At 47.6% G+C, this 23,923-nt stretch overlaps 1 protein-coding gene across 3 annotated transcripts in view; it reads left to right on the forward strand.

The window, feature by feature from the left end:
• Window positions 1-23,923, forward strand: part of E4F1 (E4F transcription factor 1) — a 1,100,649-nt gene that overhangs the window by 278,222 nt on the left and 798,504 nt on the right. For all 3 annotated transcript variants that reach the window (XM_069647347.1, XM_069647348.1, XM_069647349.1), the window contains one exon: window positions 2,742-2,935. In XM_069647347.1, coding sequence (XP_069503448.1) covers window positions 2,742-2,935 — 194 coding nt within the window. The remainder of the gene's footprint in view (window positions 1-2,741; window positions 2,936-23,923) is intronic.

Below are 23,923 nucleotides of genomic sequence, written 5' to 3' on the forward strand. Positions count from 1 at the left end.
GCCACCTTCCTTTCGGGTTCTGTCATCTTGGTCTTCAGGCCTGCAGTGTCCTCTGTTGTCTCCTGTAGGGATGATTCTATGTTGGTGACCCGTTCTGAGGGGTTGCGGGCGTCTTGGCGTATGAGTTGAATGTCAGCTTTCACCTCGTCTATTTTAGAGTCTATAAACGTTCTCAAGGCCGCTATTGCTTCAAGTACCTGGTTGTCCTTTCCATTTTCCTCTGCACTGGTCTGGTGGGTGGCGTCCGTTGTCGTTGTTTGCATGATGGGATGGGGTTTTGTTGTGATGAAGGGGTCCATCGTGGCTGCCCTCCCTTTATTTCTGGATGTGGACATTGTGGAGCCGTGTGCAGCCCCTGGTAGGGTTGGGCGTTGGTTCGGTACTTATTTTGTTCAGGCCGGGTTTGGCCGGATCATGGACTTTGGTCTTGGCTTGTTTCAGTGTTGTTTGTGCCTACTTTCTGCTGGGCTCGCTGGTGTCTAATTGCGCACTTCTCGGTACCACCCCGGCTAAGGTTGCTTTAAAGCAGGTGCTTTCGTTATAGTGCTTCTTAATGCAGCCCCTAGGCAGTTCTTATCATGCCTATGTTAATACCACAGCGGGGATCAGTTTCTGGGCAATGCCGTGGGGGGTGTGGTGATCTTGGGCCCTTGTGGGGTTAATGTACAGTTATAATGGTAATCTCTGTTGGCCCTTGGGCAGATCTTGGTGCGTGGGTCTATCTCAGGTGGACTCGCAGGGTTGCGCAGTTTATTTGGATTAGCTATATTTGTTACCCCGGCAGCGGCGGCTCACCTTGATCCTGCTTGTGCCGGCCGGTGATCCCTCTGTGCTTCACCTTGCACTTGTTGCGCTCTTGTCCTCGTAGTCCGTCGGGTTACCGGGTGCGGAGACCCGTCCCCAGCTCCGACTTCCTCCCTGTTCTGGTTGTGCTGGGCTTTCTTAGCTGTGTCGTCCGGTTTGTGGATCTGTATTTGCTTGCTGCCTCGGTCTGGTCTTGCATGCTCTCTCACTTCTGTTAGTGCCGCAGCAGCGTCCGGGCTCCTCTTCGTTTGAGTGGGGTCAAATTTTGGGTTTTTTCAGGTCTGTCGCGGCAGGGCCCGCTTTCTTACTTCACGTGGCTTCAGTGCTTTGGCTCCTCTGCTCCCGCTCGGCGATGATTCTGTGACACGTCCGCCCTCGTCTGATGGGCCTCTGTTGGTGTCCGATCCACTAGGCTTCCCCAGTTCTGGCTATCCAGATAGGCTTCTGGGTTGTTGGTGTCCCATCGAGCTGCAGTCCTGCCTCCATCGAGTCTGCTTCCTGGGGGTTTAGGTGCCGGGCTGGGGCGCCCGCTCTTGTGGTTTCGCTGGGTTTCCCGCTTTGTTGTCCCGGTAGCCTCGTTATCTGCTTCGTGGCCTGCTCAGTTGTTGCTGCCACCTTGCCCACCTTTCAGTCTCAATGTCTGGCCGTACGGACGTGCAGCCCCCTCCACCGCCTCAGAGCTCTCCGTGGGGACGCAGTGTCTCCCCGGCTCCAGCCTCTGCAGTCTGCTGTCCGGGCTTGTGGGGGTAGGGTGCCCAACTTCTCCGCTGGATGCCGCAATGGTGTCTTCGCTCGCCTTTGTCCTCTTGGGATGTTTCCGGACGGCTTCAGGCATTCTGCTCTGGTTGGTCTCTGCTATTGTTGCATCAGTGGCTTGCTGCTCGCGTCGGTTGGGTGACTCTGTTGCGCCTGCCATTTTGAGTGCTTCCCGGGAGTAGGGGGTGGCTGGATGGATGGATTTTTCGGGGTCTTCCCGGTTCCGATTTCTTTCGGGAGTGCCAGCGATGTGCGGAGATTCCCTTCTGCTGCCTCTGGGCCAGCTTCTCAAGTGTTATTTTAGGTGTTGGACACCTTGTTAAGGATCTGATTATGGCGACTGGGCCGGAGCTCAGCGTTTCTGCCTCCTCACGCCATGAGCACCAGGCCACGCCCCCGTCTTTCACTGGTTTATTACTATAGACTTTGGTTGTTTTTTTAAAATCCGATTGAGGTTCCATCAAATGGGTTTGATAACCAGAATTTTCTTACATGCTTAAGTGCCATGAACATTAAGTATTGGTAGGTCTCAAAATGCTTATCAATCAGGACTTGTAGCGCACCCTAGAAGGGGATACAACTTAAACCTTGCATGTCAAATATTGCAAGGTGTATCTTGCAGGCCTGGCCTGAGAGAAATCCCTGGCCTGAGAGAAAGTGCTGCCAGGCAAAGCAAGACAAGTTGGGAGGTGCAGCTTGTAGTCAGTGAGTTGCAGTGGTACACTTCATCCATGAAAGCAGAGTGGAGGCTGGGGGGAGGAAGTTAGTCTCCACCGTACAGCAGTAGCAGAGGGAGGTAGAGTGGCTATACCCACAGTGCTTTTTGTCAGACTGAGAGAAAGCAACTAGGAAATGGGATTGTGGACACTCAACCAAATGTTATGTAGATAGTGTTAAACCAAGCCAGAACTTGTAGCCTCATAGCACAAGCAGAGACCTGAGGATTAGCACCAACATGAACCGATCACTTCACAAAAGAAATGGCCAGAAAAGACTGAGCTCCGGAAGTCCCCTGCATAGTATTTTGGCATTTGCTAAGGACATCGAAGCACCATGCAATGGGATCTTTTGCTTGCCATCTTATGTCAAGCTTCCTATGTCTATGTTTAATTTTATTCTCAATTTGGAGGTGGTTTAGTATTGCATGTCTCTTTGACTTTTGATTATTTTTATTTTCTCAGGCCATCGCCCCACCAATGAAGGAATTTCATCACAAGAGCACATTTTTGAAGTCCAAGTGGAGAATTCCAATGATGGAGTGGATGGTCAGGAGAGTCAGGATGATGTGGAGGATGAGACCGGCTTTAAGATGAAGCTTCTCCTAAATGAGGATGGACGATATGTGTGTGAGCTGTGTAACAAAACCTTTAAAACGGTAAAAAAGGATGCCTCAGATAGTGCTCTAGTAGGGTCACATTATCGACTGCTGATCTTTGCTTGTTTGTTTTTAGGAAATGAGGCAGCCTTTAACAAAAACATTTGACTTGGTTTTCATGTCAATAGGAGAGCAGGGATGGAAACTAAACTAATATACTCATGTGCTTGCTACCGGCCTCTGACCTAATTCCCAGGCTAGGGAATACTTTGAGAAAAGACCCCAACAAACCACTTAAGGCACACATAATACAGTTTAAAATGTACATGGTGCGGCTTGGCTAATAATGCTCACACTGTACAAATTGGGTTTCTTCAACATAAAAAGGAGGTCTGTCTGACTTATTTAATTACAATGGAACCCAACTAAAGCGAGGGATAGGTGAGGTTAATGGTGTTACATTTCCCAACTTCTCCTGGTGCCTCTTCTGTTTCAATATTTTAATTTCTTTGTCTACCCTAAATCCTTTTTCTCCCAATATAGTCATGGGTTGAACTGAATTTGCTCTCGAGCTGTACATTACCTAGGTCAATCTGAAGGACTCTATTAAAGATTGAGGGGAACTCACAGTCCTCATGAAGGGGAATTGAGAAGAAGGCATTTTTTTAATCTATTACTGTGAAATATTAGGCTGTAGATTGCACAATATTGCAGCTGGATTCACAACTAAAAGACATTCTGTTTCAACAATATTAAGAGGGCAGAGATCCTGAATAAATGTCCATGACCCCCCTTTTGATTTATTTTTTACGGGATACACCGCTGTGTTGCATGGGAAATCTGATAGCACCAATATTCCTTGCCGCATCAAGGTGGAAATGGTTTCAAATATGAGCTCCTCCGCTTCTCTGGACATGGGATACTGCTTTGTTCGTGGCAGACTAGCTCAAGGCTTAAGCTTGATCTCAACTGTCCCTATTTCTTTTAGTAGACCCACGTCATAAGGACTGCTGGTCCACAAAATGCTTGGCACCTCTTATTAATGTCATCCCTGTGTGTCTGTTTTCTATTTTAATCAATTAAGTGAGACTTATGAAAAATACTAATTAATTGTCTGAATAATCATCTCTGAACAGTTCCTTGTCTGTCAAATTTGTCAATCTGTATCCTTCACCAAAGGCTATCACTGCTCTCCATCATCATCCCTCAGGTGCAAAACTGGATTACTGCAATGCTCTCCTTGCAGGCACCTCGGGAATAAATCTTAACAAGTCCAAACAGTACAAAATGATGCACTCCGCGCTGCCCTCAACATCCTTAAAAGTGACCACATCTCACAGGCAAGGCGAGCCGCCCACCGGCTTCCAGTCAAGGATAGGATCAACTTCAAGATCCTCACACTTACACATAAATGCATAAGTCTCTCAGCCCCATCCTGCCTCTCAGAAACCATTTCCAGAAATGCCTCTACACAACCCAAAAGAAGTCCCCACAACAACCAACTCTGCATTCCACCTATCAAAAGAGCAAACGCCGAAGGTATAGGTTTTCCCTACATAGCTCCCAAACTATGGAATGCCCTACCCAACGCTCTCTGAGCTGAACCATCTCTGTCCATCTTTCACAAAACACTCAAAACTACTCAGTTCAACTAGCCCCAAACATACACACACACGGTAACTAAGCTCTTCTGCACATATGTAACCATTATGTAGGTAATGTAATGTAAGTACTGCTTCACCTGTAACCACCAAGCTCTCTGTATCACCTCTGTATCCACTGTAACCAACAAGAAGCTTTTTCTGTAACCGCGCCACCACGCCGAAGGGCTGCTGTGTGCTTTAAAAATGCTAATAAATAATTTATCCCATGAACAACCACCTCTTCTTCCCTAACTCCTCCTCCTTCTAACTCTAAGGGAATTACCTGTCCGTCTTCATTATCCATAGGTATTTCTGGTCTAAACCAAAATGAATCTGGTATTCTGTGTTTTACATATTAATCTGGGGAGCCATGATAACAAAATAATTACTCCGTAAAAGAATACTTCTGGGTCTAAAGGGACCCCTCGTAGTGCCTTGTGTTTTGCAAATGCTAATGTGAAAACACTCAAAAAAATGTATTACTGGAGTGGAACACACAATCCCTTTGTCAGTAAAAGATATCATATTTAATTTTGTCATATCTCACCCTAATATGTTAACTGATGTCTGTCGAGAGAACAATAATGGCATAACACCTTCATGTTCTTATATAGAAACTAGTAACTCCTCAGTAAAAGGAACTAAAGTTGACGCAAAGAATCCCTGCGCATTCATTGTAATGCCTGACATTGGATATTTTCCCTCTCGAACACAGTAACGAGTCGCTCCAGTGTCTACAAGAAACGAAAATGTCTGGCCTCCTATCATCACGTTGACCCTTGGTTCCTCTTGGGCGTCTGGTGTCAGTGCTAGTACTGAACACATCAGGTCGCTCTCCTATTGTGGGTATAAATTCATCCCAGTACCCGTGAAAGGATTTCCTCCTACCACAGCCACACTCCCTATCCAGGGTGTAGGTGCCTGTGGGACTCCTGTATTCGTATTCCATTATGATGCTGCTACTTGCTGAATCTGTACTTATCGTGCTTGTGTAGGCGCTTGCTGTAGATACCCTTGTGGCATCTGCACTTGTGCTGGACCTTGCTGTGCTTGCTGTATTCGTAGTGCATGCGTCTGATTCTGTGTTTGATCTTGGGCATAATACTCCTGTGGTTCTGCATTCTACTGTGAAGAATAGCTCCCCCACCCCACTTGGAGCTTACCAGTTCTGTTGCATGCCCCCTCTACTCCTACAAGATCTGGCTATATGTCCCATTATCCCACAATTACAACATTGCTGTGGCTGTCCTCCATTAAAGCCTCCTCCTTGAAAGTTTTGAAATCCCCCTCGTCCTCCTTTATGTACATTCCCTCTGCCTCATGGCCAAAAATGATACCCATAGGGAACACATTACTTTGCTGCGCTGACTGTACTTGCTGTACTTCTTGTGTTACCACACCTTCAGCACTTCAGCTCTGCTTTTTTCTTGTTCTTCTCTTGCAACTATCGACAATGATGTACAATAATCAATAGTATTTCTGGCCAGGGTTTCGCTTCTATTTCCAACTGTTACTTAATTTGCTGTTGCACTGGATCGGGCAACCCATGACACAAAATGTGGTAAAATAATGCCAATGTTTTTTCCCACAGTTCTCGTCATCTCGAGCCTCCAGAGCTCTTGACTCTCTTGAATAAAGGCAACAGACGCACATTTTCCTTGTCATATCCGCACGCATGCCTGATGTGTCGGGATACTGTACTTTAAGCATTCTCCATACATCTGCTCTACAGTTATTGAATGGTGCTGCGTCATGTCGTGTTTTGTGCCGTTACATTCGCATACCCCGCTAGTTTCCAAATGTCAGCTTTCTCCCCTAGAATGGCTGCTAGCAGGCCTTTTACATCACCCACTGCCAACGTCATTCTCTCTTAATTCATACATCCATTTCCCTGCACCTGCATTCAAACTAGGCAATTTATATTTTAATTTGTCTTTTTCCATTTGTGGCCAAGGAAAATATTGCGGTTGTCGTCCTCCTTTCTCTAATATTGAGAATTGCGTGCACCCTCGCCCATAATCATTCCCACCTATGCATCTAATTTTCCAGGTGGGGCTAGTTTCGCCCGTCTGTCTTCGTCCTGGCAGTGACCTTAGCCTGCTCACATTTGGCGGGTTATATCCCCTGCACTGCGAGATCATACTGATGGTCATTCAGAACATGGCGTAGGTTCCAGTGTTTTCTCCTTACGTTCTTATAAGTCTGACAATTTTACCGCTTTTTCTATACTCTGGTCTATCGAAAAACAACCTGCACCCTCTTTTTGTGCCTTATCGTTTTGTTCACTTTCTTCGTCTGTCATCATTATGCCCCAACTAGTATGGCTATAATCCCTTTCCTCATCGTCAAGATCTAGTCTATTTAAGGACAGCCCTGTATGCTCATCCATCAACATATTATCTGTTCTGCTTCCTGTTTTCTTTGGCAAAGATTCAGCAATGCTCCCCATAGCCGTCTTTCTCTCACGTCTGTCTATATAAATCCCCAATCCTTTTTCCTTTGCCTTACGCTCCATGTTAGTCAGCCCATGGCTGTACCCTCGGTATCTCTTGCAACTCCCTGCGGGGCTGTTGTGACACTCTCTCTTCCTCCCATCGCTCTCACGCTTTAATGGGTACCATACTTCTAAAAACAATATAATCTATTTAATCTTTGTTCCCTACTCCTTCTCATTTCTTCTTCCCTTCTCCCCATCTCCTTGTCTTCTTCTTCCTCCCTCTCGCCTTCTTTGTAACCTACGTTCATTCTCAGAGCTTCTATTTCACTTTGCTTTCTGTTCTCTAATCTCTTTCTTTCTTTTGTTCCTCATACCTTCTTCATTCTTCCCTTCGTTTCCTTTCTTCTTCTTCTCTTTATATGTTCTTTCATGTTAATTTTCCTTCTCTTCCTGTGCTTCTGTCGTCTCTTGAACACCATCAATGCCCTTTCTGTCTAACTTGAATGATATCTGTCCTCCCATCCATTCGTTTTACGATATAATACATTCCTTGACTATGTTCTTCTCTTTTTGTCTCTTAGCTTCCTCCTCCATTTCTTTCTGCCTACTTCTTCGCTCATCACTCTCTTTTAGTTCATTGCATGCTGATCTGTTTCCTAATCTTAGTTTAGTTCTACCGCACGCCGAACCCTGAGGTAACTGGGCGCCAGAGACTTAGAGGAGGTTACAGCAGAATATAGACATACAAGATAAAAACAGTAAGTGCATTTGACCGGGTTACATGGTGGTCGAGAGGCAGACATAGGATAAGAGTACATTAATTGGTGTGTCAGACAGTGGTGGAGTTCTTTTTGGAGAGCCAGGACTTCGCTTTTGCTCTGAAGGTCCAAAAGGAAGGTTCTGCTCTACGGTTCAGTGGTATAGAGTTCCATTGTTTGGCGGCTATGACCGGGAAGCTGGACCCCGCTTGCTTTTTTTAGGTAGAATTTGGTGATGGATAGACGGTGAGAGTACAACGTTCTGGTTGAGGTGTGTGTGTTTGAACTTTTCTGCCAAGTATTTGGGGGCGTCATTCGATAGGCATTTGTGGACGATGACGAGGGATCTAAGGGTGATTCTGTCTTGTACAGGGAGCCAATGGGCATCTTGTCTGAAGATGTGCGAGTGCCGCGGGATACTCGAGCTGCTCTGAGGGCATTATTCTGCAGCACCTGCAGTTTGTTCAAATTGGGCTCTGAGGTGCCAAGAAAGAGAGCGTTGCAGTAGTCAATTTTTGAGAGCACCAATGCTCTGGCTAGTCTAATGCAACTGGAAGGCGAGAGGAAGGGTTTGCAGGCATTGATGAGCTTATTAGTATAAGCTGTGGAGGAGGCTGTGGCGTTCACCTGTTTTTTGAGCAAGAGTGTGGAATCTGGATAGACCCCTAGAGTTTTAATTTCTTTGGCTGTCACAGGTTTCCCCCCTTCTCACTTGTCTGTTGTTTGGTGGAGTTCTTCAATGGAGTCTTCTTTCGCAGAGTTCGGGTCTTGTATAACCCTGTGTGCAGGTCCTCGGGTTCCAGCGTGCTTTCAGCGTTCCTAGCCCTGGGAACGTTCAGATGTCCGGGGAAGTCTGAGGAAATCCAGGAAAACAGCAAAGAGTGCACACGGAAGATGAGTGCACGGAGATCTGGGCTGCAATAGAGGACAAAAGAGGGGGAATGAAGGAGTAGGAATTTAGGGTAACCGGGAACCAGGAATCCAAGGATTAACACAAGCGAACTACGGCAGCACACGTCTAGCCACGGCAAGCGGTAGCGTTGAGACGCGCAGGGCCGTGGGGGCATGTCCCCTTTATAGAACGTAATGCGTACGGCGCGGAAACTGGTAAAAAGTATTCCGCGTTCAATGGCCATGTTAGGAGTACTGCTGAGTGGAAGCCCCTATGGGTCAGGGACCAGGAAGTCCAGAAAGGACGCGTCCGATGGTTCATGACAGCATGCCTCCTCCGAAGGCCTGTTCCTCTGGGTTTGCCTGGGTGTATAAGGTGGTACCTTTGAAGTAGCCTGGGGGCGTTTAGGTTTGAGACTGGTTCCCAAGTGCGTTCACTGGGTGGATAGTCTTTGCACTCCACCAGATACTGTAGCTGACCACGTCTGTACCTGGAGTCACATATTCTGGACACTTCGTATTCTAGCTGATCGTGGACAACCACAGGGGTAGATCTTGGAGCAGTCCGGAAGGTCTGGACATATGGTTTCATTAGAGATGTGTGAAACATTGGCTGGATCCTCTTCGAGCAGTCTGGTAGTTTGAGTCGGAAGGCCACTGGGTTAATGATTTCCTTTATGGAAAAGGGGCATAGTACTGAGGCGCCAACTTATTAGGTCGTAAGTGTCGAGGCAGTAGTTTCGAGGATAGCCAGACCTTATCACCCACTGCATAGGAAGGTCCTGGTTTTCTTTTGGAGTCTGCATAGTGCTTTATTTTAGTTTGGGCCCTTTCGAGGTGTTCTTTGGCTTCCTTGTGTACGTTGATAAGGGTTTCAATCCAGGAGTCGACTGTAGGAACTGGTGTAGGATGTGGGAGAAGGGATGGTCTTGACAGCCGAGTGATCCAAATTGTTGTAGGCGAATTCAGCCACAGGTATTAAGAGACCAATCGTCCTGGACCTTGGTGGTGAAACAACGAAGATACTACTCCAGGGTTTGGTTCACACGTTCTGTAGCTCCGTTGGTCTGTGGATGATAACCTGAGGAGAGGGCACGTTGGATTCCTAGTATACGGCATAAGTTTTTCCAGAATTGCGATATGTATTGAGGACCTCTGTCTGATATGATCTTGGAAGGGGAGTCCATGAAGTCGGAATATGTGTTCCAGGAAGATTCCAGCGAGTTCTGAGGAAGATGGTAGTTTATACAAGGGTGTAAAATAAGCCATGTGAGTGAATAAATCAATGGTAACCATGATAGTTGTGTATCCCCTGGAAGGTGGTAGTTCCACAATAAAGTCTGTAGCAATAAATTCCCAGGGTCTTGTTGGTAGCATTGGTTGGAGTAGGAGACCCGCTGGCCTCTTGTTATCATGCTTGTTTTGATTGCAGACTGCACAGGCTTGGATATACTGCTGGACGTCAACGTTCATCTTTGGCCACCAAAACTGTCTTTGTATTAAACGGAGAGTGTTGGTAATGCCAAGATTTCCTGAATGAAGGGCATCATGACAGAGACTTGTAATCCTTGGACGCAGTTTGTGTGGGAATGACCAGGCCATTGTCCTTGAACAAATACCCGTCCTTGGTTTTAAGATTCCATCGATTCTTCCCACTAAATTCCTTCCAGATCTCAGAGGACTGGGTTTGAATCCGAATGTCTTTCAGGAGAGTAATTGCTTGAACTATGAAAATTGTATGGGGAAACTTTGGGAAGGATCGATCTTCAAGAGTTTCGTAGTCGGGACGTCGGGATAAGGCGTCAGCAATTATGTTGTGTGTTCCAGGTACATGATGGATTTGGAACTGGTACTGGGCAAAGAAGAAAGCCCAACGGGCTTGACGACTATTCCTACATTCCATGGATTGTAGAACTTGAAGATTCCGATGATCTGTACAGACCTGAACAGGATGTTTAGCTCCCAGGAGTAGATGACGACACTCTGTGAAGGCTTGACGGATGGCCAACAATTCCTTTTCCAGAACAGAATAATGGGTCTCGCTAGGAGTTAGGGTTTTCGAGAGATAAGCAATGGGGGTGTTCTAACTTGTCCTCGAATTCCTGCTTTAAGACTGCTCCGATGGCGTAGTTGGAGGCATCTGTCTCCACTAGGAAAGGTCGATCAATGTCAGGTTGAGCCAAGATGGGGGCTTGTGTAAATTCCGACTTCAAACGTTGGAACGCTTAGTCTTGGGCTGCGGTCCAGAGAAAGGGAGCATCCTCCTTCAACAATGTAATGATCGGTTGAACTATCTCCGAAAAGGAAGGTATACATTTCCTGTAGAAGTTGGCAAGCCCCAGGAAGGATTGAATCTGTTTCACAGTAGTTGGAACAGGCCAGGATAGTATGGAATTTACTTTTGAATGGTCCATTCCAATTCCTTCTGGACTAAGGACAAATCCGAGATAGTGAACATTAGACACATGAAAAAGGCATTTCTCGGGTTTAGCCAGGAGTTTATGTTCACGTAGCCGTTGTAAGACTACCTTGACATGCTCTTCATGCTTAAGCTGGTCCTTGGAGTATGTAAGTATGTCGTCCAGGTAAACTATGACAAAGAGGAACAGCATATCGGAGAATACCCGGCCCATAAAATGTTGGAAGACCGCTGGGACATTGGCGAGTCCGAAAGGCATGACCAGGTATTCAAAGTGTCCAAAGGGTGTTCAAAAGGCTGTTTTCCATTTGTCGCCTTCCTTTATACGGATCAGATGGTAGGCACCTCTGAGATCTAATTTTGTGAAGATTACGGCTCCTCTCACCGCTTCCAGGATATCCTAGATTAAGGGCAATGGGTAGCGGTCCTTGAGGGTGCATTGATTAAGACCACGATAATCAAGACAAGGCCTGAGCTCCTTAGTATCTTTCTTTGGAACGAAAAACAGCGAAGCTCCCGCTGGGGATTTAGATGGTCGTATGATGCCATTTTCTAGGTTGGTATCCAAGTATTCTCGGAGTGCCCTTTTTTCTGGTTCTGATAGGATGAACATCCTTCCAAAGGGAATCACTGCCAAGGGTTCAGTATCGATAGCGCAGTCTTCAGGTCTGTGAGGGGGTAGGGCTTGAACTATGGCAGTTGAAAACACATAAGTGTAATCCTGATAGGCCCTGGTGATCTGGATAATATTTGAGACCGTGAGTGGGCCTTGCTGGTCTGTCAGCGTACCTTCAGAGGATCTTGACGAGGAATCCAGGGATAGGCAGTGAGACATGCAATGTTCGCAGCTAAGAAACAAGGATCCTGCTGCCCAGTTGATGTATGGGTTGTGCTTCTGTAACCAGGGCATACCCAGTACCATTGGATAATGGGCAGACTTTATGATGTCAAACTTGATCATCTCTTGATGATGGTTTATCGAGAGCTGGATCTCTTTGGTTTGCAGGGTTATTGGTCCTGAAGAGAGAGGTCGTCCATCGATGGCCTCTACAGGTTGCATGATGTCTCGTGTTTCATATGGAATGTGGTGGGTAGTGACCCAATCCTGATCTATAAAAATCGCCATGGCTCCACAATCCACTAATTCCAGAATGGGGTACGTTTCTTTCTTGGTCGGCGATAGAAAGGCCTGCAAGATCACAAGGTTGTTTTGTCCAGGAGAGTTCAAGGATGGAATAGATGTGGAGCAAACATCTCTCTCCCGAAGCTGTGCTCCATCTAGGATCGGGTGCTGGCATTTCCCGAACGCCGTGGAGGGGCCAAAGGACATTCTCTCACAAGATGTTTATCTGAGGCACAGTACATACACAGCCCGGTGTGAATCCGTCGCAATCTTTCTTGCGTGGATATGGGTCCACGGAAGGCCCCCAGTTGCATGGGTTCAGGGTCTGTGGTCGGGGCAGGAGTGGGCTCGGGTTGAGAGGGAGATTCTATAGAGGTCTTTTGGTAAGGCATCTTTGTTTTCTTCTTTTCCGCCTTCCTTTCCTGCATTCGAAAGTCTGTTTGTAAAGAGAGGTCCATAAGGGCCTGGAAGGAACCTGGGCAAGCTACCCTGGCTAGCTCGTCTTTTATCTCTTCGTTTAGTCCTCTCCAGAATAGGGTAAAACAGGCCTCCGAGGACCAATCTGCTTCCTTGGCCAGTTGCTTAAAGCGTGTTACATAGGTAAGCATATCCTGGGACCCTTGTTGGAAATCCAATAGACGTTCTTGGGCACTGTAAACTTGTTCTGGCCAGTCAAACATGGTCTTTAGTCCCCGTACGAACCCATCATAATCATCCAGGAGGGCATCTCCCGAATTAACTAAGGGCGTAGCCCAGGTTAATGCATTCCCGGAGAGATGCGAAATCATAAAGCCCACCTTTGCCCTGGGGGTGGAAAAGTAGTAGGGCTTAAAGGTAAAGTGCACTAAACCCGAATCAAGGAAGCCACAAAGGTTCTTTGAGGAGCCATCATATTTATCCACTACTCCGCCCAGCAATACTTTTATTGGTCGCGGAATCACACGACAGGACTAGTTTTTTTAATGCAGCATTCTCAGCTTTGAGATTCTGAACTTCTGTGGTTAACTCTTGCATGCCGCGCATGAGGTCTTGAACTGCAGCCTCCATGTCCGTATCTGTATCAGCTTGTAGGCGTCTCAATCTGTCACAGGTTTCCCCCCTTCTCACCTGTCTGTTCGGTGGAGTTCTTCGATGGAGTCTTCTTTCGCAGAGTTCGGGTCTTGCATAACCCTGTGTGCAGGTCCTCTGGTTCCAGCGTGCGTTCAGCGTTCCGAGCCCTGGGAACGTTCAGATGTCCGGGGAAGTCCGAGGAAATCCAGGGAAACAGCAAAGAGTGCACACGGAAGACGAGTGCACGGAGATCCGGGATGCAATAGAGGACAAAAGAGGGGGAATGAAGGAGGAGGAATTTAGGGTAACCGGGGACCAGGAATCAAAGGATAAACACAAGTGAACTACGGCAGCACACGTCTAGCTACGGCAAGCGGTAGCGTTGAGACGCGCAGGGCCGTGTCCGCTTTATAGAACGTAATGCGTGCGGCGCAGAAACTGGTAAACAGTATTCTGTGTTCGGCGGCCATGTTGGGAGTACTGCTGAGTGCAAGCCCCTATGGGTCAGGGACCAGGAAGTCAAAGGGCACGTCCGATGGTTCATGACATTGGCCACAGTGATTAGCTTATCGTCTATGTCGATAGAAGCGTAACGGGGGTCCAGTTTGTTTAGCCGTGGTTGGGAGCCGATGAGAAGGAGCTCAGTTTTCTTGTCGAGGCATAAGCAGAGTTGTGCCATCCAGGCTTGGATCTCCAGGTAGAGGTGGTTGATCCGTATGGAATCCTTCATAGCAACCTGATAGGGTGATGAGAACCTGGGTAACGTTAGCATAATTTGCGTATGTGACACCCAGATAATCAAGGCGGTCGTACAATAGCTTTGTGAAGATATTGTAGAAGGTCGGCGAGACGTACAAACCTTGTGGGACGTCACAGAGGATGGGGATGGGGATGGGGTGGGCTGAAGACCTGGGTGGTTCGGTCAGCTAGGAATGATTGGACCCAGGCGGTCGCCTGGCTAGAGAAAGCAACTGAGGCCGTCAGATGTTCCGTGAGGATCTGATGGTCGACGAGGTCAAAAGCTGCCGAGAGGTCAAGCAGCAGGAGAATGGCTAGATTTCCCTTATCCTTTGCCTCATCCATCTGGATTTTTAAGTCCTCCTCCTTGAGGCTGCTAGGGAGTGAGCTCGTTTTGACGAAGGCATTCATTAGGGCTGTTATGAAAGGGGCTAGGTCGTTGGCACCTTCCTGGATGATGGGAGCTGGGTAGGAGTCCCCTTGGCATCTGGAGGGCTTGAGGCTTTTGATGATTCTTTCCACTTCTTTCATTGACACCGGGGTGAAGGAGAAGGGGGGGCATGTTGGAGTTTTAGAGGAAGGTGGTAGTGGAGGGTTTGCTTTTTTGGCTAGGCTGAGTTTTTTCTGTTCAATTTTGTATTGTAGCATGGCAATTTTGTCTACCAAGGCTTTCTGGATCCTCTCACACCAGTCTGCATCTTTTACGCAGGTTTCTGAGGTTGTGGAGGGGGACTAGAGTTCCCTGAGGATGAAGAGCTCTTTTGTTCTAGATTTAGCGTTCTCAATTCTGTTGTCATAAGTCTCTTTTTTTGCCCTGAGGATAGAGGTTTTGTAGGTGGTGGCCGCTACCGTGAATAGTGTTTTGTTGGCCTGGTTGGGTGTTTTTCTCCAGGTGGCTTCTGCTGCCGGTTTGGTGTTCCGAAGGATTTTAAGCTCTGGGGTGAACCGTTTGTTCAAGTGGGCTGCTGGTTTAGCTTTAGTGAGTTTGATAGGAGTGATGATATCTACTGCAGATTCGAGTGTTTTATTATAGAGTTCAGCAAGTTTATCCACATCTAGGTTGGAGTAGTTTGCGGGAGCAAGGATGTTGTGGATTAGAGGGCGAAGGCTCTGCAAGGTGATGTTGTGGTTATTCCTGGTGAGGGTTTGCGGGATAGTGGCTGGAGGGATGTTTGGTTGCGTCTTCCCTTGGATGGAGAAGGAGATGGCGTGGTGGTCTGACCATGCGATTGGTTAATTTTTGAGGATGGAGGTGGAACAGTTGTGCTCCGCCAACCAGTCCAAGGTTCTGCCTTTGTGTTGGGGCTGTGATCCTGTGCTTGAACCCTAGTTGGGAGACAGTATTTTCCAGGGAGAGCGCATTGGCGTCATTAGGATTTCAGAGGCCCAGGTTGAAGTCCCCTAAAAGGATGTCTTGAGATCCTGTTTTGGTAGTAGTAGTAAGGAGGCCGGATATCTCTTCCTCAAATGAGATTGAGGCCTGGAGGTCTGTATATGAGGTGCATAAGGATGGTTTGTGTAGCGGAAAGTTGAAACTTAACAGACAGGAGTTCAACGGACCGGAAGCTGGACAGAGGGGGTCATTCTAAGGCCAAGGGATGTTTTGGCAATTAAGGTGGTGACTCCTTTACCTGAGCACCTGTCGTTCCTTAGTATTGAATAGCCCTCTGGGATGGCGAGGGGTAGAGCTGGGCCTGCTGCCTGATGCAGCCAGGTTTCAGTAATGACCAGGAAGTGCAGGTTTTTAGTGGATATGAGGCCTGCTATGTCCAGCTCATGGGCAACCAGTGATCAAGCATTGATGAGAGCACCCTTTGATCAGAGGGTGTCCAATTATGCCGGTGGGGGCTTTTTGGGTGAGAGACTTGGGGGCTAAGAACCAGGTGCCGAGTCTCAGGTTTCTGTCCTTCACTGGGCAAGTGTTCCACGGTGAGGGGGGAGCAGCAAATTGGCTGATCCATTCTAATGGGCTGATGGAGCAGTTTGGCTGGCCGATTTGTTTGATATTGACATACCCCATAGTTTTGGTGTATGGAAGACGTTGAGGCAGGGGTGAATGAGGCACTGGGTTTGTAGAGAGGAGGGATGTGGTGTTGGGGTGAGTAGGTAAAGAGTTGCCGTCAAGGTAAGAGTGGTCAGGTAAAGGATTGCTATGAACAAACTGTTTGGGTCCGGGGTTCACTGGAGTTTGTTCTGTCACAGTATGCTAGTTCAATCAGGCACAGTTGGCTGGGCACAGTGGGCTATCTCGATTGGGGAACATAGGCTAGTATAGTTTAGTCACAATGTACAGTGTAGATACAGCAGGTTGGTGGAGAATAGGCTGGTTCAAATTAGGCACAGTAGGTTGCAATAGGCTAGTTCAAATTGGGCACAGTCGGCAGTTCAAAATAGGCACAGTGGGCAACAGCTGGCTAGTTCAAAATAGGCACACTGGCTGCCATAGGCTAGTAGAAAATAGGCACAGTGGGCTGCAATAGGCTAGTTCAAAATAGGCACAGTGGGCTGCAATAGGCTAGTTCAAAATAGGCACAGTGGGCTGCAATAGGCTAGTTCAAAATAGGCACAGTGGGCTACAATAGGCTAGTTCAAAATAGGCACAGTGGGCTGCAATAGGCTAGTTCAAAATAGGCACAGTGGGCTGCAATAGGCTAGTTCAGATTAGGCACAGTGGGCTACAGCAGGCTAGTTCAAAATAGGCACAGTGGGCTGCAATAGGCTAGTTCAAAATAGGCACAGTGGGCTGCAATAGGCTCGTTCAGATTAGGTACAGTGGGCTACAGGAGGTTAGTTAAAGATGGGCATAGTGGGCTGGTATGTCAGGCACAATGGCCAAATTGAGGACACAATGGGCTAATACAGTGGAGGCATAGGGGTTCGGCACAATCTTGGCATGAGATGCGTTTGTGCATGTGCAGAGAGCGGCACGTAAAATAAATGCATATAGACATATAGGTAATGCAGATGAGCATCAATCATAGCAAGATAATGGGTGGATTACTATATATCAGCGGGAGGAATCACAGCTCTCATGTCAATTACTTACAATATGTCCATGATTGCGTGAAGGCGTAGATGCATCCGGCAGGCAGTGAGGCAATTTCATAGTTTTTGGCCACAAAACGGTATGTGGAGCAGCGGCTCACCGCGGCGAACAGGGGCATACAGGGCTGCAGGCCTTTTGAAGGCCTTGAGATGGCTGCCGGTGGATGTTTGTGATTAAAAAGAAAACAAACGCGCGTTGCCTATCAACACCACCGAAGCTTACCCTCATTTTCAGGCCGCAACACGCCCGACATTTTGGATTCTTCTGATGTCAGTGCATGCGGTCTGAGGGGGGAGTATGGGCCGAAATGGTGCAATCCTGCACCGGCGAGGCTGCAGGTTGGTGCCCATGTGGGGCAAGGGGGCAGAATCCTCCAATTCTTCCTTGTGTTTGGGCGAAGCGCCGTAGATGTGGCATGCAAGGCCGTCAGTAAGCTGGTCCTGGGCAATCAGCTGCTCGTGGACTGTTGTGGGGGCTCCAGCACTCTCCATGCCGGGGGTGAAATACAACAATCTTTCTTTCTTCCATGCTGTCTTCACTATTGTAAGCGAGAAGTGCGTATATTGGATTAACATACCCTGCCGCTGCCTTCCAATTCTTTTAAAGGATAAATTCCCTGTGTATCTTCCATTTTTATTTCTTTTTTGGAGGAGGTAAAAGGAGCTGAGGGCATTGCATTCTCTTTATGCTGATTAAGCATCCACCCTTCCTTGGATGGGTCTTCTTTCTTATTTTGGTACCTCTTCCACAATTCTAAAACAGCTAACCTCTTTTGCAACTTTTTTCCTGTGTATGTAGCATACAAATACGTTGTCGTATGTCCCAATACTGTTTTTGACAGCAAAACCTTTTTTAGGCCATGGCATAAGTTTATTAGTCGTTCCCTTCACTCACTCCACATGATACTGCCTAATCTTCGGTGTATACCCTGGTAATGTCCTGCATAGGTGTAAACGGTGCGTGTCCCCCATGATGGCAAGTCTATCTAGACTGCCAATACTTACTGGGCGTCAGGTTCTTAGCTCAATCATGACTGGCGCAGAGACAGCACAAACGCCTACCTCTCCATTGGATCTTGGCACATTGGCTTTGCAAATACCACAGGCCACTGCAACCGACTGGGGAAAGAGGGTTAGGGTTCGTTCGTTGGATGGGTTGAGGGTTTCAAGGGTAACCGGAAAGAGGGTTAGGCAGAGATTATGGATGGATAAGGTGGTGTTGGGGATAACCATGCTCCTCAGCTTCCCTCTGGGTTTCATGGTATCCACCCTTGCATTCACTGCATGCAAACACTCGCACTCCCTTTGCCAGGAGTTGCCTGAAACCTTTGCCTGGAGCTTCTAACCAGCACACTGTAGTAGGGTTAATACCCTGTATGTATTCCCAAACCCTGTGACTCTTGCTAATCCTGCATTACTCCATGCAGGTACACATACACAGGGCTAACTCTTGCTGGTGCACAGTTCAGAAAGACTTTAACAATGATTACATGTACTTAGCATCTGGGTAACAAACGAAAAGCTACTTAACTGCAGGTTTTTTTCCCACGGCACCACAGGGGTGATTTTTTGCTGGCCGGGATTGTTCTGAGAGAGTTCCGCTGGAAAATACCAAGGAAATGAGGAGCATGCACAGCGAAAGCGATCTGTAATGCGTCTACAGTAACTAGGTTGGTTTTGCCAATCATGCGGTGACTCAGCCGTAAACTCTGCAACCTTGCTACCCAGGGTTACTATCACCATGGGTTTATAGTTTGCACTGCAAAGTTCAACATGTTAGCCCCACAAGCTTGAGCATGCAAAATCATGGGGTTAAGGTTTCCCTCAGTTCATAACACTCAGCGTTTCAGCAGTCTGTGTCTTCGCCGCGTATTGCATTTAAAAGTATGCGCACGCAGATGTTGGTCAGCAATCGCACGTGTTTCTTAATGCCCTTCGACTTCTGATTATGTGTGCGGGGCCTGCGGTGCGGTCAGGTGGGTGGAAGCCCCACTGTAGCGTGCCTGCAGGAGCTCCTCCTACACACGTCTGATCCCTCCAGTAGTGCGAGCGGAGCATCGCCGGCGCAGCTCGCGCATGCACACACTCCAGGGTGTGTAATTCCCATTATTGGCAGGCTTGTGCTCACATGGGCCTGCTGGGAAATGTAGACTTTGGGCCTTTCTCTGTCTTCTGAGGCTTTTCCTGCAAAACGGACAGAATCCGGAATACTTAATTGTGGATTTATTCATATGTATTTCACCAGGATTCACAATGTCTTTGTGGCTAATGCCACCTGCAGTATGACTGGTCCGGACAGTACTCCACCCCCCCTGACCCCTCTCGCAGACCCAGGCTTAGTAGGGTGAGCACAGTGGAATTTACAAAGGTGTCGAGGAGCATGTATGTTTTGTGCGGGCTCCCAAGAGCGTTCCTCCGGGCCATACCTCACCCAATCGATCAGGTACCATAATTTTTGTTTTAGGCGTGAATCTAGGATGGTTTTAACCTCATATTCTGGGACATCGTCCACCAGAACGGGTGGGGGGGTTTGTTGCTTGATAGATGTAGGGGCTGGTTTAAGTAAAGCGACATGGAAGACTTGATGAACTTGCATTTGCTCGGGCAAGGTTAAACGGACGGCTACAGGATTTATTACAGCTTCAATTGGAAAAGGCCCAATAAAACGAGGTTGGAATTTTCGTCGTCCTTATATATGGAGGTTGCGTGTGGCTAACCATACTTTGTCTCCCACCTGATACTCCGGGCTTGATCTCTGTTTCTTATCTGCATTTTGCTTGTAGGTTTGTTTTGCTGTCGTTAAATTACTTTGTATTGTTGGCCAAGCATTCTCTAGTTGTTTCTTACGCTCTAGCATTGCTGGAACCATGGCAGCTTCTGATTGGGGTACTGGTTGAAAGCGCGGATGATGTCCATATGTGCTAAAGAAAGGCGTTGGCTTGGTTGAGGAGTGTACTGCGTTGTTGTAGCCTAGTTCAGCGAACCAAATGGTGACCAGGAATCCTCCTTATTGTGAGTCATGCAACGCAAGCACTGCTCCAAGGTTTGATTAAGGCGCTCCGTTTGCCCATCCGTCTCTGGATATGAGCTAGTGGACAATCTCGTGCCACTGTCTTGCAGAAGGCTTGCCAAAAGCGTGAAGTGTACTGCGGACCTCTGTCGGAGATGATGCATTGAGGAATTCCATGGAGTCGTATTATGTGCCGCGGAAACAGATCCACCAAAGTGCTTGCCAAGGGTGTGCCTTTACATGGAACAAAATGGGCTAACTTAGAGAGTCTGAATACCAGAATGGTTGTAAATCCCAGACTTACCGGAAGTTCCACTATGAGGTCCAATGAAATGGTATGCCAGGGCATAGGTGGCATTGGTAGAAGTGGTTGTAATTTTCCCACTGGTTTCTGATGCTCGGTCTTGTTTCTCAGACAGGTTTCGCAACCAGTTACGTATTGTTGGACGTCTTTCCTGGTGTGAGGCCACCAGAAGTGCCTACCGACTAATTCCAAAGTTTTAGCTGTCCCTGGGTGTCCTACAAAAGGTGAATCATGACACCATTTCATGGCCTGTTGCTGGATATTTGTGGTGGGCAGGTACACGGTTGTTTTGTAGAAAGGCAAGCCGTCTTTTACTGTCTGTTCTCTACTTTGGGAATTCCATTGAGCAGGATCCTGCACTGACATGGCTTTTCTAATGTCTTTAAACATATCCACCACAACACTCCCAATGATATGTGCGGGATGCACACTGGGTTTAGTTTCTTCCGTAATTTCTGCTGGGTCGGTTCTTGGTTCGGGATAGCACAACAATATGTCCGTCTATCTGTTTTCCATTCCAGGCCGGTAGGTGACCTCAAAATCATGATCTGCAAAGTGCGTTGCCCATCGCAGTTGCTGAGGGTTTAGCGCTTTAGCAGATTTCAAGAACTGCAGATTACGGTGATCCGTGAATATCGTAATGGTGTGTTGGGCCCCCATTAAGTAATGGCGCCATTCCTCGAAGGCTGTCTTGATTGCGAGTAAATCTCGATCGGCAATCACATAATTCTGTTCAGGGGGCAATAGTGTTTGTGAATAGAAAGCCACTGAATGTAGCTGCCCTGTATCGTCTTGCTGTGAGAGTATAGCTCCTATCGCGCAACAACGCGTCTGTCTCCACTATATAGGGTGTATGTCTGGGTGCATCAACACTGCCGCTGTTATGAAGGCTGTCTTGAGCGCTTGAAAACCCTCTTCAGCGGCTGAATCCTACTTGCAGGGTATTCCTTTCTTCAATAGTCTGGTAATAGGCTGAACTTTCTTGGCAAAGCCATCTATAAACCGACTATCAAAGTTGGCAAATCCTAGCACAGTGTGGACATATTTCACAGAAGTGGGCGAGGGCCAGTCAATTATGGCTTGTACTTTCTTTTTCTCCATAGTGACTCCTTGGGGAGATAAAATGAAGCCTAAAAACTCCACGGAGGACCGATGGAACTCACATTTTTCCAATTTGTTCTCTCAACCATTGAATCACCGCTTTCACATGGTCCTGGTGTTCTACCATGTTTTGTGATTAGATGAGTATATAGTCTATGTAGACGCCGGCAAAGACGTCCAGGTAGCCTCATAACACCTCGTCCAGGAAATGTTGGAATGCGGCTGGCACATTACAAAGCCCGAATGGCATTAACTGGTATTCGTATAATCCGAACTTTGTCCGGAATGCAGTCTTCCACTTGTCCCCTGTTTTACACATACAATATGGTATTCCCTGCATAGGTCGTGTTTTGTGTAGATTGTCGATCCCCGTACCTGATCTAGTAAGACGAGCATTAAGGGCAGGGGGTATGGATTCTTCACGGTGATAGGATTGTTTGCTCTGTAATCAATACATGTCCTCCAGTCTCCCGTTTTCTTTAGCACAAAGAATAAGGGCGAGTAGACTGGTGAAGAGGAAAGCCTTATAAACCCTTTGGCTAGGTTAGTTTTGATGTATTACTTTAGGTGTTCATTTTCTGCTTCGGTCAAGGCATAGAGTCTGCTGCATGGTAGTACTGCACCGGGTTCGAGATTGAATCGGCAGTCGAAGGTCGGGTGTGGTGGTAGGGTTTCTGTGACAACTCTACTAAAGACATCCTTGTATTCTTCATACCCCACATGCCCGATAGTGTGGTTGATCTGTCCGGTATTGTTTTCTAGGACCCTACATTGCTCAGCACAATGAGCGGACAGAAATTGTACAAGATCCGAGGGATTGTGAAGTCTCAGCCAAGATAGACCTAGGATTAAACCAAATTGAGGGGCGACAATGACAGCGAAATGTATGGTTTCTTGGTGGTGTTCCCCCACATTCCAACCGCATGGGGTTGTGCTTGCTTGGTAATTGGGCCAGATATCGGAGGGGAGCCGTCCAATGATTTGACCTCCATCTGTTCCTTGTCGACCAATCAGAGGCCCAATAGCTGCGCCAGCAGCTCGTCTGCGAAGTTGCCTGTGGCTCCAGAATCCACCATCAAGGATACGGGAACAAGTCTATTCTGCCAACTGAGATGGCCTGCTAGCCTCACATGGGCGACCTGGGTGAGGTGTGTATTGGCTAGGACCTTCGGGTGTCTTTAAATATGCTCGCCTGGACCACCCTCTCGGGTGTGCGCTGGAATTTCCTCGACGTCTCTCCCTTGGATTTGGTGGGACACTCTCTAACAAAGTGACCAGACTTCCCGCAGTACAAACACAACTTGTCTCTTCTCTTTCTCTTCTTTTGACAGTGGCACCGTACCGTTCCTATCTGCATGGGTTCATCTGTGGTCTTCTCGACTATTCTGACAGGCTTTTGCTGGTCCAAACGCACCAGTGGCTTGGGTTCCCATTTCCGTTGATCCTGTCTCCGTTCGTTTTGCCTCTGGTCTAAACGGAGTGCCAGGTCTACCATTGTGGAGCAGTTGTCTGGCTGGAAATCTACTTGTGCTTTTAAGTCCTTTAGTTCGTCCCTTAAACCTTGATAAAATAAAGCCAATGGAGTCCTATAATCCTGTCTAGCCACAATCAGCTCTGCCTTGAGCACCTGCGACAGGATACCCATATCATCCATGACTGATTGTGCTGTCTGGTCGCCTGATCTATACGTGGGCTCGCACTTCTGTCAGTTTCTTTGCCCAATCCTGACTGGCGCAGAGGCAGCACAAACAGCTACCTCCCCATTGGGTCTTGGCACCTTGGCTTTGCAAATACCACAGGCCACCGCAACCCACTGGGGAAAGAGGGTTAGGGTCCGTTGGTTGGATGGGTTGAGGGTTTCAAGGGTAACCGGAAAGAGGCTTAGGTAGAGATTATGGATGGATAGGGGGTGTTGGGGTAAACATGCTCCTCGGCTCCTGCTGCAACCCTCTGGGTTTGAGGGTCTCCGCCCTTGCATTCTCCGCATGCAAAAACTCATGCTCACTTTTGCCAGGAGTTGCCTGAAGCCTTTGCCTGGAGCTTCTAACCAGAACACTACAGTAGGGATAATACCCTGTATGTACTCCCAAACCTTGTGACTCTTGCTAATCCTGCATTACTCTATGCAGATACACATACACAGGGCTAACTCTTGATGGTGCACAGTTCAGAAATACCTTAACAATGATTACTTGTATTTAGCATCTGGGTAACAAAAGAAAAGCTACTTAGTTGCGGGTTTCTTTCCCACGGCACCACCGGGGCGAGTTTGTGCTGGCCGGGTGTACTGGAGGGGGGGGGGGGGGGTTTCTGTACTCATGCCCTCTATATGGCAGAGTAGAAGCAGAGAGCACCTCAGCCAAGGTTCTCTATAGGGTAGTTATGGACGAGCAGTCCAGGCATAAGCTCTTGGGAGGTGATGCAGGCTGGTTCATAAGTACAATGCAGTCCCCAAGCACCCACAAAGGAATGTCCACACACTGTTAGTGATAACACAGCTCTTTATATAAATATGGTTCAAGTTATATG

Source organism: Ambystoma mexicanum, chromosome 2q, assembly GCF_040938575.1.
Source record: "Ambystoma mexicanum isolate Mex_15411 chromosome 2q, UKY_AmexF1_1, whole genome shotgun sequence".
NCBI lineage: Eukaryota > Metazoa > Chordata > Amphibia > Caudata > Ambystomatidae > Ambystoma > Ambystoma mexicanum.